Consider the following 19,734-nt stretch of genomic DNA (forward strand, 5'->3'; position numbering starts at 1 on the left):
ACACCTGAGATGCCACAGTCACACCAACATAGCAGTATACAACATGTTGCTAATGGCAAACACATCTTGGAAAGGATAAATACAGCTGTTTGAGATGATTGTAAATGAAATAATTTGGATACAGTAACTGTAGGTGGCTCTCTTGCATTCATCAAACAATAGTTTTCCTTTAGAATTATCTTTCAAAACATCAGGTTTTAATAATGGTATTGTGGACTTACTATATGTGAAGTGATTATATGTTTTGCATTACACAGCCTTACTCTCTGCATATGAGTGGCTGATATGTTGGCTGCTAGTAACAACGGAGGAAAAACTGGATGCATTGCTAAAGAATGGAGCTGATCCTTTCAGTGCAAAGAACAATGCTCAAGTGTTTCATGCTAGAACACTTTCTCTGGCATATGCAGAGGTAACTGTGCACACTTTTCTTTTTTGGAACTTATGTAGCAGATATGTAATTTTAACAAAAGGACCCCTGAAAAGTCCCACCCATGAGTGTTACTACTTTTGTTATAATTTACTGTGATGAATTGTTTCATGCTGACCGTCTCATTATTTGTATGTTTATTTGTTCTGTGAAACCCTGTTGTTTTACCACAAATATATTAGACTGATGAGAACAAGATGTTAAACATGCAGTAAAAATTTTTCCATAAAGAGTGGCATTTGTAACAGCAAAAAAATGTTTAGTATTTGCAGTAGTAAAGTTACACAGCTGATAAATGAAAATATGTATGAAAATACTGCACACACACATAATGCTGAAAATGTCAGGAGTTGTTAGGTGCAGAAATGACAAAACGCAGAGTGGCAATCTTAATACATAAAGATGTAAACAGTACATGGTAATACATTCATAGATTGTGGTACATAGTATACAAACATATTATTTACTTTTCTATTTTTCTTATTTTATTTTATTGTGAATTCTGTTGATCCTGCTAGCAATGGAGTTGCAAGGATATGGAATGATTCAGTATTTCTACAATGTCATCAATACAGCAGCACACAATATGGTTAATTCATGACAAAACTCATTGTAACAACATGGATGCTAGAAGAAATAAAAACATATTACATACACTAGAATTAACACTTATGTGTACACATTCAGATTAACAATATCAAAGTATTTGAGCAACAATATAACATTTCAGTGACAATAGTTTCATTTATGTTAATAGTTTCATTTATGGCTAACTTGGTTGTATAACAAAAACTTGCTCCTCTGCACTAAAAAATTCACTAATTGAATAGAATGACTTTTGTTTTAGGTATTCCTTCAGTTTGCTCTTGAACGTTGGTGTTTCAGGAGCAAGAGTTTTGATGACACTGGGCAGAGCATTGTCAGTTTTTATGCCTGTATAATTTACTCCTTTCTTTACAAGGGTATTGGTTACTATGAAAGTCCTCTTTTGACCTTGTGTTGTAACCATGATATTCAGTATTGGGTTTGAAGAGAGAGTGGTTTTTATTAATGAAACATACAAGGGAATATATGTACTGAGATATCATTGTAAATACCTTTAAATTCCTAAACAGATTCCTGCATGAGTGCCTTGGTAGCACACCACTCATGATATGTACAGCTCTCTTCTGAGGAATAAAAACTTTTTTTACCAAGGGCTGGTTGCCCCAAAAGATGATTCCATAAGCCAAAAGTGCATGGAAATATCTGAAATAAGCAGCTCTTATGGCCACCTTATGTGTGGTTGAGGCAATTATGTGTAAGGCAAATGTTGCAGAACGAAGACTTTTTTCTAGATATAGGATATGGTTGGACCAATTTAGCTTGCAGTCTGTGTACACACCCAGGAACTTAGCCAAGTTGACTTGCTTTATTTGTTGTTCATTACATGCTATATTTATATCCCCCAGTTCATTATGTGCCATATGAAATTGTACATAATGAGATTTTTTTTATATTTAGAGAGAGCCGTTACAGTTACACCATTTCAGAATGTCATCAAATACATTGTTCACAGATGTTGCGTGGTTGTTCCCTGTTGGTTTGTTAACTAGAAGAGAAGTATCATCAGCGAACAGGGTGAAATTGCTCACTGATATGGTGCAGTGTGGGAGGTCATTTATAAATATAGGAAACAGTAAGGGTCCCAGTACCAAGCCTTGAGGCACTCCAGTGTTGACTGTGCCCCACTTGGATACAGGGTGGATTCCACTAGTGTCAGTAATTATTACCCTTTGTTTCCTATCTGTAAGATAGGATTTAATCCATGTTCCCATTATTCCACTTAACCCATAGTAGTCTGCTTTATTTAGCAGAATTTTGTGGTTGACGCAGTCAAAAGCTTTGGATAGGTCACATAGGATTCCAACTGGTACCAATTTTCTGTTAAGAGATGCGAGAATTTGATTGGAGAAAGAGAAAATAGCATCATCAATTGATAGGCCTTGCTGGAAACCAAACTGAGATTGACTGAGAATGTTATAGCTGTTGAGGTGATTAACAATTCTGCTGTTTTCCACTTTCTCGAGGACCTTTGAAAAAGTTGTTAGCAGTGATACTGAGCAATAGTTTTTTCCATCAGTTTTTCACCTTTCTTGAAAAGTGGTTTCACACAGGCACATTTTAATCTAAGTGGAAAAATACCTTGTTTTAGGGATTCATTAAAAATGTGACACAAGACTGCGTTTATATAGCCATGACAGTGCTTGAGTATCTTAGTTGAAATATTATCAACCCCACACAAGTTTTTTGTCTTCATCTCTCAACAAGACAATCAGTCTTATTGATCTCACTAATTGTTACGGGGGTTATCTGCATCTGACAAACTCTGACGTTGTTAGCTTTGTGCAGAAGTGCTATTGCATCATCCACTGAGCATTCACAGCCAATTTTTTGTGCAGCTGTTAAAAATGTTAATGTTTATTGAAGGTATTAGCAACTTCCTCAGTATTTCTTACAATATTTTCATCCTGAATTAATTCTATGTCAGTCATGTACTCTACTTTTTTACCACTCTCCCTTTTTATAACTTTCCAGATGGTTTTTGATTTGTTGTTTGAGTTATCAATTTCAGATGTTATGTACATAGTTTTGGATTTTTTTATTACTCCTTTAAAAATATTACAGTACAATCTGTAGTCCTTTTTGATGGGGTCATTAGATAACCGTAGGGATTCATATAAATTTCTTTTTGTCCTACAGGAAATTCTGATCCCTTTAGTAATCCAGGGTTTCTGATACGTGGCCTGAGGATTGTTTCTCAATCAATGTTTCAAATAATGACACAAACTCATTAGAGAACAGATCAAATTTTTCATTCATATTCCTCTCCATAAATAAAGGGATCCAGTCAATCTGCTGTAAGAGAAGGTCAAAGATTTCTAAGTTATCATTATTGAGTGGCCTGACAGTTTTAAAGTAGTGTTTAGGTTTATCACACAGTTTGATATCATTTACTGTAAGCTGCTGGCCATCATGATCTGACACACTATTGAGAATTTGACTTACAATAATACTGCTGCTTCTGTATCTGTCCAGAAATTTATTATCAATTAGGCTCTTTCAAGCACTAGTTAACTACTGAAATTAGGTTAAATGATGCCATCAGGTGTTCTACTTCTCTTCTGCTGTTATTTGTAGTTAAGAAGTTAATATTAAAATCACCCGTGATAAATAAATCCTTGTGTTTGGAATATATTTGGTTCAAAAGTTGTTCCATGTGGTTTAGAAAGAAACATATTATCCTGCAGGGGCCTTGTAAACTGACTTATTATTTGTAATAATTTCAGTTCCACAGGCTTCAAAATGAGAAGCTACACTGTAAATACTTATAACTATGGATTTATATTTTACATTAGTTTTAACATAGATTGCAGTCCCTCCATTCTCCTTTATGTATCTACAATAGCTGACTGCTAATGAGTATCCATCAATTTGAGGCATTTCAGTTCCACTTGTCATGTGGTGTTCTGTAAGACATATTACTTGTGCATGGTTTACAGATTCAGCATCAATAATGCTGAGATTTAGAAGCTCCAGTTTGTTTCTCAGACCATTGATCTTTTGGTGGAACACATAGAGTTTACTGCTACTGATATTTTTTGGAACATAGCTACGCTTTGGTAGCTTAGCATCTCCCCATATACTTGGACCCTTGGATTATCACCAGTCTTAACATTTAGCCTAAAAAAGCATTAGGAACAGATTGCTGTTGTTCATCTAATGATATAGACCACTTGATTATCTCTTGAGGCTTATTTCCTATTTCACTCAGCACTTTATTCACTACAAGTCGTTTCCCCAGGCCATTTAGATGCAGTCCATGAGTTGTGTGGGATCGGCAGCCACTATTGTTTATATTCACTATAGTAATGTTTTTAAAGTATTTAGCAATTGATTCATTTTGGTCATTAGCTGCACATTTTTCATAATTCACACATGACCATTGTGGTGAATCACGATGATGCAGGATGTTGAGAACAACAACATTAGTATGAGTTAAGTGACTTGAATGTTCCTTTGGTTCCTGACAGGCACTTGATGTTTCATTTTTAAAGATATCATTTGATCCTTCAGTTAGCACAATGTAATTATTTGTGGATAACTTACCGACATCTGCCAAGTTTTCATGTTTCCTCAATTCATTTAAACCTGCATCTGGTTTGATGAATCCCATAGCAGCAATCGTTGTAGATGCCTCATTTTGTATATGAGAGGTGATTCCGCCCCCAAGCCTGTCAGCAATAAGCATCAGTTTTCTTCTTGATTTTTCTTCCTTGGAGTTTTGAGATTGCGGGTGATGGTGTTGGGGAATAGCTGCATGTTGATCAGACTGATTATCTTCAGACCTGTTATTCACCTTAGCACCACTTATTTGAATGTCTATCATATGCCAATTCTGTGTGCCTTCACCTATAAATTGTGATGAAAGGTTTTCATCTCTGTAAACACTATAATCCTTAGAACTGTTTTTCACTTATATTATTGGTGAGCACTTATTTGCAATGTTTGTATCAGAAGTCTCAGAGAGATCTGGACCACTGTTCTTATTGAGTCTGCATAATTAACACTTCCACACTTGTATGTAATGTACATTGCAAATTTTGGTGATAAACATCTTAGTAAATTAGCTTACTACACCTATATTCACTCATTGCTTGCATATGGCATCATATTTTGGTGTAATTCATCACTGAGGAATAAAGTATTTATTGCACAAAAGCGTGTAATCAGAATAATAGCTGGAGTCCACCCAAGATCATCCTGCAGACATTTATTTAAGGATCTAGGGGTATTCACAGTAGCTTCTCAGTATATATACTCTCTTACGAAATTTGTTATTAACAACCAAACCCAGTTCAAAAGTAATAGCAGTGTGCATAACTACAATACTAGGAGAAAGGATGATCTTCATTATTCAAGATTAAATGTAACTTTGGCACAGAAAGGGGTGAATTATACTGCCACTAAAATCTTTGGTCGCTTACCAAATAGTATCAAAAGTCTGACAGATAACCAACAAGTATTTAAGAAAAATTAAAAGAATTTCTGAATGACAACTCCTTCTACTCCATAGAGGAATTTTTAGATATAAATTAAGGAAAAAAATGAAAAAAAAAAAAACAAAAAAATTATAAAAAAATAAAAAACACAAAAAATTAAAAAGTTGTTATATTAACTTAAGTATGTTGTTAAATTAACTTAATTATGTCATGTATTGGAAAATTTGACTCGTTCCACATCATTACGAAATATTGTATTCATGATCCATGGAACTAGTATTAATCTAATCTAATCTAACATTATTCTTTAGTGAGGGGTCTAGTCTGCCATATCGATAATGAAATATGCTTTTGCTCATCTAACAGTGAAACAACTGTACAATATACAGGGGAACTAGAATATTATCTTGAAACAAGGTTAAAAAAGATAAAATATACGAGATATTGAGGAAAAAGATAGACTGCTACTCATCACGAAGATGACATGTTGAGCTGCAGACAGGCACAATGAAAAGACTTTAGTCATTTTGTTTTTGGACAAAGCCTTCTTCAGAAAAGAAAACAAACATACACATTCATTCACACAAGTGAGCATACCTCAAGCACAGATGACCACCATCTCCAGCACCTTAGACCAGAATGCAATTAGCATGGTGAACGAAATCATCTGTCTGCAGGGGCAGAGAAGGGGAAGGGATAGCAGGGTAAGGTTAGAGGAAGAGATAAGTACTGTCCGCAGAGCATGCAGGTTCTAGATAGAGGCACGACAAGACTGTCATGCACAGAGTTGGGAGGCTGCGGGAATAGGGAGATGGGGGGGGGGGGGGGAATGGGGAGGGGGGAGCAGAAAAGGAGAGATGCAGGGAAAGGGAAATATGGGCTCTGGTGCATTGGCGGAGGGCAGCACATAATGAGGGTAAGGGGTTGTGAATAGGGAGGAGGTGATAGGACAGAGGGCCGGAAAATGTTGGTTTGAGGGTGTGGGGGTAATTGGTTACTGTAGGTTGAGGATGGAAGACCTAGTCAGCAAACAGATCTCTCATGCCATTTCCTCACACATCCCCATTCCTCCTACCAGCCCCAAGAGCCAGTTACAAAGGAGTGCCCCCTTCTTCAGCCTGTACTACCATGGGCTGGAACAACGGAACCACATCCTCCGTCAGGGCTTTGACTACTTATCATCCTGCCCTGAAATGAGGGACATCCTACCCAAGATCCTTCCCACCTTTCCTAAAGTGATTTTCCATCACCCACCCAACCTCCACAATATCCTATTCCAACCCTAAACCACTCCCAACCCCAATATCTTATCACAGGTATCATATCCCTGTGGAAGATCCTTGTGCAAGACCTGCCCAATCCATCCACCCAGCACTTTCTACTCCAGTCATGTCACAGGTTTATCCCACCCTATCAGAGGCTGGGACAACCTGTGAAAGCAGCTGTGTCATATACTCTTTCACTGCAATGACTGCACAGCATTTTATACTGGTATGACTACCAACCAGGTGTCTACCAGGATGAACAGCAACCACCAAACTCTGGCCAAGAGCAATGGAGACACCACCCTGTGGCTCACATGCAGCTAAACATAACATGCTTGATTTCAATGGCTGCTTCACAACTTGGACCATCTGAATCCTTCCCTCTACCACAAGCTTTACTGAATTGCCTGGATGGCAGTTATGCTTGCAATACATTCTCCACTCTTGGAACATTTTGGCTTCAGCTGTTCCCACACCCTCCATCTGACAGTTTCTGCCCCCTCTATCCTATGACCTCCTTCCTATTCATATCCCCTCACCTTCATTACATGTTCCTTCTATCATAGCACCCCATCCATCTTTCCCCTTCCCTACTCCATTCTTTCCCTGCTCCCCTTCCCCACTGCTCCCCCCTCCCCCTCACCACCCTGACCTGCAGCCTCCTGGTGCTATGCCTGGCAGTCTTGTCATGCCTCCACCTAGTACCTGCGTGCTCTGCCAAACAGCACTCTTCTCTTCCCCCAATCTTATCCTGCTATCCCTCCCCTTCTTTGTCCCCTCCAGACTGATGATTTCATTCAATATGACAGTTGCACTCCAACCAGAGCTGCTGGAGATGGCAGTCTTGTGTGCATAAGGTTTGCTTGCTTGTGTGAATGAATGTGTGTGTGTGTGTGTTCTTTTCTGAAGAAGGCTTTGTCCAAATGCTAAATGGTCGAAGTCTTTTTGTTTTAACTGTGTGCATTTCGGCATGTCATCTTTATGGTGAGTTGCAATTGATTCTTTCCCTTATATTGTTGATATACCAGTTTGGAGTTTCCATTGTTTGCAAATGTGTATACTGTGTAGATAGTATATTTAGGACTTGGTTTTCTTAAGATTTAACTTATGTGGTCATCAAGTTTGCCTTCAGGTGCACATCAACAAAATAAAAATTATGTTGCATTAGGATTTCCTTTACTTTCATCCTAAATGTATTGCCTTTCATTGTAATAAGTAAGGATAGTTTGTTGAAGAGTAGGCTGCCCATATTTCTCATCCTATCTTGATTTATGCTCAATCTTTGTGTCACCAGACAGATGTTTGCCTCTTTTTCATTGAGTGAGCAAGCCCATGCTACACAGTCTAGTTAACAAGAATTATTCAGCTTAAGATAGTAATATGTTTCCTCTCATGGAGAATGTTGTTTTATTACAGCACTGACCATGTAGGGGGGGGGGGGGGGTTTGAGTTCACATGAAACAGAGAACTTCAATGGCAGTAGATAGTCACTGATAGTGCTCCCAAACCAAATGTGTCACAGCAGAAAAACCAGATAACATGTGTTCCACAACATCCTGTGCATTTGAACCCTTTGCATTGTAGCCTTCAGATATGTTGATCCAAGCAGACACCAATCTGGGGAGAAGATGCAGAAAGGCATCTCTCCAACCTGCATCAAAGAGTGTGTGGAGAGTAGACATCTGCATACCATCAGACAGAGCACATTATTCTCTGCAGTAGAAAACTGACTGACAGGATTACCTTTTGCCAACACAAATTCAGCATTGGTTTTGTGGATGTCCATTTCCAACATTTAAAAGCAAATGAAGATAGGCTGAACCTGCTATAACTCCTTTTCTATTGAGGTTTAGCACTAACATGCATGTTTCCAAATGCTTCAGGCCTGCCAGGTGAGTGTATAATGGTTAGAGGTTTTGGAGGCTCGACTACTATGTGCGATTTCCTGGGCCTTGATTGAGCCATATTGAAAGTAGTGGACTGAGGGAACTCAGCCAGTGTAATCATAAGACAGATCATGCCCAGCTACATCTGTGCAAACTAGTATGCAGAAAATGGAGGAAAGCTCAAAGGCAAAAGGAATATGTAGAAGGTTTGTTCAGGTGAAATGCAATTGAAGCAATACAGAAAGGCAAGAGGAAGTAGATGAAGATGAGTTAGGAGATATGATACTCTGAGAAGAATTTGACAGAGCACTGAAAGACTTAAGAGGAAAGAGATCCTTGCAATAGACAATATTCCATCAGAATTAGTGAGATTCTTGACAGAGTGGGCCTTGGCAAAACTATTTCAATTTGTGTGCGAGATATATGCGACAGGAGAAATACCCTCACATTTGAAGAAAAATGTAATAATTACAATTCCAAAGAAGGCAGGTGCTAACAGATGTGAATAATACTGAACTATCAGTTTAATAACTGAAAAAGGAAGACTTATATTTGTAACATTTTAGGACTGGAGAAAGCTTTTGACATTCTTGACCATGTTACACTCTTTAAAATTCTATAGTTCCTGGGGATAATATGCAGTGGAAGATAAAATTTTACAGAAACAAGACTGCAGTTATAAGAGTCAGAGAACATGAAAGGAAATCCCTGTGTGGGAAGAAAGTAAGACATGGTTTGTAGCCTATTCCAATGTTATGTAATATATATGTGTAGAGAAAGCTGTGAAGCAAATCAAAGAGCAATTCAGAAAATGCATTAAAATTCAAGGAGAAGAAATAAAATATTTGAGGTTTGCTGCTAACATTTTAATTTTGTCAGAGATGGCAAAGGAATTCGAAAGAGACATTCAGTTGAATGGGTAGTTTCTTGAAAAGAGTTTATAAGATAAAAGTAAAAGAAATGTAATGGAATGTAGTAAAATTAAATCAAACAGTTAGGTTATAAATTAAGAAACCAAAAAGAGTAGATGAGGTTTGTGATTTGGGTAGCAAAACAACTGCTGATGGCTCAGATAAAAAGTATATATAATGTAGATAGGCAGTAGCAAAAATAGCATTTCAGAAGGAAAGGAATTTGTTAACATACAACACAAATACAGAACTTAAGAATTAAGTGTAGCCTTATACAGAAATGAAATGTGAGCTACTGAAGAATTGTAATGATTATATGGATCGAACAAATAACTAATGAGGAGATACTGAACAGAACACAGAGAAAAAGTAGATATTAGTTGCTATGATACATCCTGGGGCATCAAGGCATTGTCCACAGTGGCAGGAGCCATTGATCATGTGCATGTGAGTTGTGCTTGTGTGTTTTTGCATGTATCTTCTATCTCTGAAGAAGGCATTTTATCGGCATGTTTAAATGTGAAGCAGTATTTTCACACTCTGCCTGTCTGCGACTTAACACCTCCTCTATATGGCAATTAGTGTCCAAGTTTTCAATATCTGATTATGCACATACAGTGTCATCTAGATTTTTTTCATTTTCAATGATGTTTGCAAATCTGTATCTTTATTAAGTTTGTGGGTAGTCCACATAATGTTCTCAACTATAAGCTGGCTTGACCACTTGGTTAGCAAGTTCTGAGGTGTTTTTGATGGTAGTACAATTGGATTCTTTCTGTTTTCTATTTTTGGTCAGCAGTAGATGTCTTCCTTTGAGGCTTAAGGCTGACTGCTTTGCATTTATCTCTGGTTCTCCTGACATAAAATGGTATTGGCTGTATTTGAAGCAAGAAAATGACATCTAGTAAGATTCCAAATATTAGAACATAGCTACTTTTTGGAAAATGTAGAGGAAGTACCCAGTGACAGAATTCAGAACCATTTGTTGATAATTTGGCATCTGCCCTTCACCTTAGCTTCTGTGAAAGCACCTCTGATGTGGAAACCTCTTGTGATCTCATTAATGATGTTTTGACATGGGAAAAAACAACAACACCAGATTGTGTTGTTGTCTTCCATTACTGTGGCAAGACAGCTATTTATGTTTGATTAATGTCATCTTTGGGTCTCTTTTGGCCTTCCAGCACTTAACATGAGCATCAACTCTGGTTATCTATTGCAGCTGTAAAAATACACTTGTCATTTTCATATTAATATTGTAGCTCTGTCTTCCATAGACTGTTTACACTTCTATCCTACTACAATTTCCAAATGCCAAACAATGTGTTTCTATATTACTTATAATTGCTCTTTGGAAAACATATATTTGTTAATTTATGCTGTTTCATGATGTCAGTTGTTTTCATTTAGTGCATATCTCTATTCTAGTCTGTTATCTTTCTCCTAACAGCTTTTTTTCACTCATCAGTTGAACTCTTTTCATAATTTCCCATGTGCAGGTGCTTTATTAATAGCCTTAAATTGTGTCATTTTTTACATCATTGCTCTTCTTGTATCGCATTCCCTAATTAAAATTCAGTATTTTTTTGTAAGAATCTGTTAAAAGTTTTTTCAAAAGTTGATACTGGCCCAGGCCATCAAAAACAAACAGGAGACAATAATGGATGAAAAATACTGAACTAATACTTACAAAGAGAATGAGCTAGCTAGCTTATGGCATTACTTTTTCTATCTTATAAGCAATGTTATTTAGTTTATTAATGTGCCATGTTATAAACATAACACCCGCACTGTTCTGTAATATTTAATGCCACATGCATCTTCTTTGTTCTCCAGTATTTTATGCTTTCCAACTTTTGGACCTACGCTTCATCAAAAGACATTGACCCATCACTTACAGAGGTCTTGAAGAAACTCTGTTCCTTGTATGGATCTTGGAGCCTAGAGAAACATTTAACAATGCTTTATAAAGGTATGGATCTTACAACTTTTATTACAGCTATTTAAGTCCAGTTTCAATGAAATAGCAATAGCGTTTGCCTCTAATGTATGTGTCATGTATTTTTATCTTGTGTTATCCACTTCCTTATCAGTTTCAGGTTCAGATTAATTTAACAGTTAAGAGAACAGTACTTTGCGTAGTCATAATTTCTAAGTTTTTTTTTTAGTTCTGTGTTCTACAGGCATGCTGTTTTGTAATATTTTTTTAGAACTTTTCTAACTTACTGAAATGTAGCTGTGCTTGATTTCAACATTGTAACATCTGTGTTGTTTGTCAAGTGTTTATAACTATCATTAACAAGTTCACAAAAGTCAAACTTTGTCTGGAAATTTGGAATTGCTGTGACACTATGGTCAACACATTATGAGGAAACAGTAATTAAAGACACTCTTTACAACCAGTAAAAAAAAAGGTTCGAAGAAATCCAAAAATGTTGAAAATAACTGCTTAAAGTAGTTGAATCATATTTGAACCATATTTAAAAGTAGCTTTTAACAAAAAGAAAACAAGAAAAACTTCTTAAAATTTTCTGTTCAAAAATCTGGAGTGAAGATCATTAATTAATTACTTACACTAATTCAATGTAGACTAAATAACCATAAATTAAAAAGTGTTTAGTGTGGGAGGTGGGGTCAATTACTGCCACAGCTCATTATTTTATAGTAATGCTGCAAGTTACAATAAGAATTTTATAACTTAATGCTAACAAATCAAAGATGTTCTGGACATGTTCTTGGGCACTGCCTGCTGTAGCATCTCATTTCAAAACATACTTTACTAGTATTAAAATAAACATTTCTTTAACATTCATTTTTATGTTTTTCCTTCTCTGTTTTCCCCATGGATTCAACAGCCTTGTTGCAGTATTCACTGTGAACAGAATATCCATTTCAGTCAATTCCCCTTACAAAGATGTAACAAAATTCTTCTAAGGGAGGGTTGGGACAGGGTGGCTGTTAACTGGAAGGGAGGTAACAGATGCATGGGATAGGAATTGAAGATAGGTGCTGGTACCAGTAAGTTTGCACAGCATACAAGATTGATGTTGTTCTCTGCTGCAATTTCTGCTGCACACCATTTTATGTGTGCATCACCACCAGACAGCTTTCAACCCAAATGAATGAGCACTGCAAAACTGTATGCAAAACTGTTGATTCATCCCATTGCAGAACACCCAGTTGGGCATAATATGCTCAATTTCAATTACTTTAATTAAATATGTAAAGAACCTACTCACTAAGTGGTGGCAGAACACAAACATAAAAGAGGGTTGTAATTAAGCAAGCTTTTGGAGCCAGTGGCTCCTTCTTGAGAGGCAGACTTACAAACAGATTGGGTGTATGGCCATGTGAACCAGGATGGCTCCTTCCTATGCCAACCTTTTTTGGGTCACTTGGAGGGGGATTTCCTGGGATCCATAAGTCTTCATTACCTGCTTTGGTTTAGATAAATTGATGTCATCTTTACCATATGGACTCATGGTGAGACTGACATGTTAAAATTCCTGAAATCTCTGAATTCCTTCTCCCAATTAAATTTCACATCGTCCTACTCCAAATCCCATGCAACTTTCCTTGATGTTGATCTCATCCTCACTGAAGGTCAGCTACACACTTCTGTGCACATTAAACCTACCAGCAAACAACAGAACTTACATTTTGACAGTTGCCATCCTTTCCATGTCAGATGTTCCCTCCCACACAGCCTTGGATTCGAGGTGAACATATTGGTTCAGATGCAGACGCTTTACAGCAACACTCCATCATTCTCACTTCAGCAGCCTTCACTGCATGTAATTACCCCACCAGCCTAGTTCAAAAGCAGATTTCCCAGGCCATCACATCTAATCCTGGTACTGCCCGATCCCTCCAAAAAACAACTTGAGTGCACACCTTTGGTGACTCACTATTATCCTGGTCCAAAATTTATTAATCAGCTACTTCAACAGTGCCATGACTTCCTTAAATCATACCCTGAAATGAGATCCATTCTGTCTGAAATCTCGATCACCACACCTAGAATAGCTTTTCGCCACCCTCCCAATCTCTGCAACATTTTTTGAGTCCCTTTGCTCCTTCTGCAGCCATCTCCCTACCTATTACTCCTACCCTTGTAACTGTCCCCACTGCAGGACTTGCCCTATGCACCCTCCAACCACCACCTATGGCAGCCCTGTTACTAACAAAACATATACTGTACTATCACATGGAGAGCCACCTGTGAAACGACATATGTCATATATCAGCTGTTGTGTAAACACTGTTTGGCCCTTTACATCAGCAAGACAACCACCAAATTATCAATTAGGATTAATGGGTATAGGCAGAGAGTGTATACTAGTGACACACAATATCCTTTTGCAGAGCATCATCTACAACATGACAGTCATGACCTCGGTGCCCGTTTCACCATGTGCACCATCTGGATTCTTCCCCCAGACACCAGTTTCTCAGAACTCAGCCAGTGGGAACTAGAGCTACAACATGTGCTTGGTTCTCAACTCCCACCTGGTCATAATTTATGTTAATTTCTTCTGTCTCAGCATTTCTTCACTGTAACTACTCTTTCCTTCACTCCATTTTAGTTTTCTGCGTGTTTCATTGCCTTAACTGTTTATTTTTCACTGGCTCCCTCCTACCTCTCTTAGTACAATGCACTTACCTTTTCACTCTTATTAACTCATGTGTGATGTTTGAGCAGTAAACACTGTCTTGCGTATTACCCTGTCTCGCACCTTTAAGCTCTCAGGTTTTCAAATCTCATCCGATGCAGTCCCCAACAATCAGTCTTTCATTCTCATCCCGTGCAGTAAGTCTCCCCTGACCTGTGGTTCTTGGTGACTTTCCCGATATCTACCCCTTTTCTTAGATCTCTCCAGTCCTTTTCCTTCACCCCTCTCCCTTCCTCTTCAGCCTGAATGCTGAAGAAGGAGCCACTGGCTCCAAAAGTTTGCCTAATTACAACCCTCTTTTGTGTTGTGTTCTGCTGCTGCTTGGTGAGTAGATTTTTTACCTATCCAGTTAAATTATTTTGTCAAAAATTGATCAGTTTTAATTACTGCTTCACAACCTATGCTATATGGATCCTTCCTCCCAACACCAACTTCTCTGAACTACACAGTTGTGAGTAAACTTAGAGCACTACTTCCAGCCAACAGTCTAGTTTATGTGATGGTGTCATTCACACCTTAAGGAGCAAAGAAGATTTGGTGAAGGGACGTTGACGTTTTGTATGCTCTACAAGATGTATAATGATGTTTACTTGATATCCTGATACCCACATGATCACCAGACGTCATGGATGAACCTCAACATGTCAACAACAAAATAAGCTGTAATTAAAATAAGACCTATACAAACAACTGAAGGGGCCATCCCTACTACAAAAAGATGTAGTAACAGCTATCATGTGATCTGTTGGATGATGGATGTACAAAGATTAGTGTAACTTGGAAGTAGATATCCTCAGAATCTGCAGAGTAGTGAAGTGATGTAAATCACTTAATAAAAACAAGTCTTCTGATCCAGAATATATACCAGTTAGGTTATTTTCAAAGTGTTCTGATGCAATAGCTCAATACTTAACAATCATATACAACTGCTCACTCGACAAAAGATCTGTACCCAAAGACTGAAAAGTTGTGCAGGTCACTCCGAATATTCAAGAAAGGTAGTAGTAGTAGTAATCCAGTAAATTACAGGCACCTATCATTAACATCGATATACAGCATGATTTTGGAACATATATTGTGTTCGAACAGTATAAATTACCTCAAAGAGAATGGCCTATTGACATACAGTCAACACAGATTCAGAAAACACCGTTCTTGCGAAACGCAGTTAGCTCTTTATACACATGGAATGTTGAGTGCTATTGACAAGGGATTTCAAATTGATTCCATATTTCTAGATTTCCAGAAGGCTTTAGACACTATACCACACATGCAGTTTGTAATCAGATTGTGTGCTTACGGAATATCATCTCAGTTATGTGACTGGATCTTTGATTTCCTGTCAGAGAGGTCACATTTCATAGTAATCGATGGAAAGTCATTGAGTAAAACAGAAGTGATTTCTGGCATGCCCCAAGGTAGTGTTCCTTATCTATATAAACAATTTAGGAGTCTATCTGAGCAGACATCTTATGTTGTTTGCAGATGATGCTGTCATTTATCATCTAGTAAAGTCATCAGAAGATCAAAACAAATTGCAAAACTATTTAGAAAAGATATCTGTATGGTGCAAAAATTAATAACTAACCTTAAATAATGAAATGTGTGAGGTCATCCACATGAATGCTAAAAGGAATTCATTAAACTTCAGTTACACAATAAACCAGTCAAATCTGTCTGTGTGCATACCTATGAATTACAATTATGAGGTGCATACCTATGAATTACAATTATGAGCAACTTAAACTGGAAAGAACACATAGAAAATGTTTTGGGGAAGACAAACCAAAGACTATGTTTAATTGACAGAAAATCAGTAAGAGGGTCAAAATCATCGATTCATTCTCTCTGTGACCACACCGGCACCAAAACAGAAAATAACACAGAGAAGGCCGAAATACTGAATTCGGTCTTCCGAAGTTGTTTCACCGTGGAATATCATAACACTGTCCCTCCATTCAATCATCGTACAAACACTGAAATGGCAGATATTGAGTTAACCTATCGTGAAACTGAAAAGCAACTACAGTCGCTTATAGTGGAAAGGTTTCAGGACCAGATGAGGTACCTTTAAGACTCTATAAAGATTATGCGAAAGAACTTGCTCCCATTCTAGCAGTAATTTATTGTAGATCGCTTGAGCAACAAAAGGCACCTAATGACTGGAAAAAAGTGCGTGTCATTCCCGTTTTTAAGAAAGGCCGTAAGACAGATCCACACAATTATAGACCTATATCAATTACCTCAATCTGTTGTAGAATTATGGAACATGTTTTGTGCTCAAGAATTATGACTTTTTTGAAAATGAACAGCTCCTATATAAAAATCAACATGGATTCTGCAAACAGAGATCCTGCAAATCTCAACTCGCTCTGTTCTTCCATGAGACCCACAGTGCAGTGGACAATGACACTCAAGCTGATGCCATGTTCCTTGACTTCAGTAAGGCATTTGACAGTGTCCTGCATTGCTGTTTAATGAAAAAAATATGAGTTTATGGAGTATTGGAGCAGACCTGTGATTGGATTCAAGATTTTCTTGTAGATAGAACTCAACACATCACTCTTAATGGAAATAAATTGACAGGGGTAAAGGTAATATCTGGAGTACCACATGGAAGTGTGATAGGACTGTTGCTGTTCACAATATACATAAATGATCTAGTAGAAAGCATAGGATGCTCTTTAAGGCTATTCACAGATGATGCAGTTGTTTGTGCCAAAGTAACAACGTCAGAAGATAGTAAGATTTGCAGAACAATCTGCAGAGAATTGATGGATGATGCAGGCTTTGGCAGTTGACCCTGAACGCAAATAAATGTAACATCTTGTGCATACATATGAAAAGAAATCCACTACTGTACAGCTACACTATTGATGCTGGAGACGGCATCTGCCATAAAATATCTAGGCATAACTATTCAGAGTGTACCTTAAGTGGAATGACCACCTAAAACACATAGTGGGAAAAGCAGACACAAGACTCAGATTCATTGGAAGAACCTTACTCATCCATGGAATAAGTGGCTCATAAGGTGTATGTTCGCCCAATTCTTTAATATTGTTCATCTGTCTGGGATCCCTATCAGGTAGGACTGATAGAGGAGATCCAACGAAGAGCAGCGCATTTCGTCCGGGATCATTTAGCTGATGAGACAGCATTACAGAGATGCTAAACAAACTCCATTGGCAGACATTACAAGAGAGACATTGTGCATCATGGAGAAATTTACTATTGAAATTTTGGGACAGCACTTTTCAGGAGGAGTCAGACAACATATTACTCCCCCCCCACATACATCTCGCATATTGACCATGGGGAGAAAATTCAAGAAATTAGAGCCAATACAGAGGCTTACCAACAATCATTCTTCCCATGCACTATTCGCAAGTGGAACAGGGTTGGTGGGATCAGGTAGTGGTACCGAAAGTACCCTCTTCCACACACCATTAGGTGGCTTGTGGAGTAAGATGAAGATGTAGATGTTCCTTTGCAGTGAGTTCTTGGGCCTGGTGGGAGGATTAGGGGGTATCTGATGGGATATAATGCGGAAAATCTGTTTGCAGACAAGGTGTGGCAGATATTTACTGTCTCTGAAGGTTTTAATGAGACTTCAGCATATAGGGCAAGAGAATTCTTGTCACTGCAGATGCACTATCCATGGGTGGCCATACTACATGTGAGCAAGTTTTTGGTATGGAAGGGATGGCACCTGTCAAACTGGATATACTGTTCATTGTCAGCACATTTGATATGAACAGAAGTGTTGATGAAGGCATCAGAGAGATGGAGGTCAATGTCCAGGAAGGTCTCATACTGGGCTGAGGAGGACGAGGTGAAGCAAATGTGAGAGAAGGTGTTGAAGATGTTGAGGAATGAGGATAGGGTGCCTTGGCCATGGGTACAGATCATGAAGATACCATCAATGAACTTGAAACAGACAAGCAGTTCAGTGTTTTGAGAGGGTCGGGAGGTTTCCCCTCAACTGTCTATAAACGTAGTGGCATAGGCATAGAAGAGTGCTGGCATAGGCAGGTGCAATGCAGGTGCCCATAGCCATGTCACAGATTTGCTTATGAGCTGTCTCTCAAAGGGTAAGTAGTTATGTATAAGGATGTTAAATATGGTAGGTTTGGAGTTGGAAAGATGTTTGGAGAAGTAGTATTTGATAGCAGCAAGTTCATGCGTAAGGAGGATATTGGTGTATAGGGAAGTGGCATCCACAATGATGAAAAGGGATCCAGGTCATAATGGAGTGGAAATGGTCAAGTATCTGTGAAGAAAGTGGTTTGTACATTAAATAAGAGGCAGTAAGCAGCTACAGATTTTGGGAAGCATGTAGAAGATGGGTGTGCAGGGGGTGAGGAGGAAGACGGATTCAGAGGAAAGATTCTGTGACAGGCCTAAGTATTAGAGTAGAGATTGAAGGTTATGCTGGTCTTTTATGATGGGCTTGTAGGTGGAGGAGTCAAACAGTTGGCAGATGCCTTCTGTCAGATAATCCCTGCAGTTCATCAAACAGTGATGGGGCCGTTGTGTGCAGGGAAGATGAATAAATCAGTGTCTGTCTTGAGGATGTGAAGGATTGTTCTTTCTTTTATTGAGAGGTCTGTGTTCTTTGGAAAGGATGTAGGGAAACATGAGGAGGCCAACACATAGCTAAGGAATTCCTGGGAGCTTGTCAGGGGAAGTTAGGTGGGAGAGGGGGAGGGTCATGGTTGGATAGTAGTATGAACTCAGAGAGGTAAGGTTCAATGTTGGGATTAGGTTGGCTTTGGTTGGAGGCATTGGTAGCAAAGAAGTATTTCCACTGTAGGTATCATGAGCAGAAAAGTCCTTGATGAGCGCAGAATGGTTGAACTTGGGTGTGGGGCTGGAGGTGTGGCCTTTGAACAGGACTGGAACTTCTGTAGGACTGAGGTTTTGGTGGATAGGTTGGCAACAGTATTTTGGGTTTGCTTAAGTTCTGGGTTTCATCAGATGTTAGGAGCTTTTTTATAGGAATGGGGTGGGGATGTGGCAGATTGACAGGTAGAAAAGGTCAGCAAATCAGTGTTTGCCTCCTGTGAGGTGTTGATGAGGGGGTTTACTGTGGGATAGGATGGGTACAGATGGGTAGTAATTCTCCAATATGGGAATAGGATGTCAACAAATTTTATAATATTTGGAGTTGGTGTCTGTAGTGCTCTTCCAGGTATTGGAGGGTAAGGGTTCCAATTTGAGAGATGTGGTATAAGCAGTTGGGGTGACACAATAGGAGTATCTTGCAGAGAGATCAGAGGTGGTTCAAGGATGTCTGAACCATGGAAATTTGTTTCAGTGGCATCAGTCACAATGATCAATGGCAAAAGATTCCTGGCTAGTTCCCCATTCAGATCTCTGAGAGGGTACTACCAAGAGGAAGGTGACTAAGAGAAAGATATTGAATACTCAACGAAACATTAAAATACTATTAATCAAAGTGTGGAACATATGAAGTCTCAATGTCAAAGGGAAGCTACAAAATCTGAAAATGGATATGCAAAGG

At 38.4% G+C, this 19,734-nt stretch overlaps 1 protein-coding gene across 1 annotated transcript in view; it reads left to right on the forward strand.

The window, feature by feature from the left end:
- Nucleotides 1–19,734, forward strand: part of LOC124616104 (peroxisomal acyl-coenzyme A oxidase 3-like) — a 212,531-nt gene that overhangs the window by 173,305 nt on the left and 19,492 nt on the right. Inside the window, exons 11-12 of the mRNA XM_047144363.1 lie at nucleotides 258–412; nucleotides 11,371–11,506. Coding sequence (XP_047000319.1) covers nucleotides 258–412; nucleotides 11,371–11,506 — 291 coding nt within the window. The remainder of the gene's footprint in view (nucleotides 1–257; nucleotides 413–11,370; nucleotides 11,507–19,734) is intronic.

The sequence above is a fragment of the Schistocerca americana genome, chromosome 5, assembly GCF_021461395.2.
Source record: "Schistocerca americana isolate TAMUIC-IGC-003095 chromosome 5, iqSchAmer2.1, whole genome shotgun sequence".
NCBI classification, from domain to species: domain Eukaryota; kingdom Metazoa; phylum Arthropoda; class Insecta; order Orthoptera; family Acrididae; genus Schistocerca; species Schistocerca americana.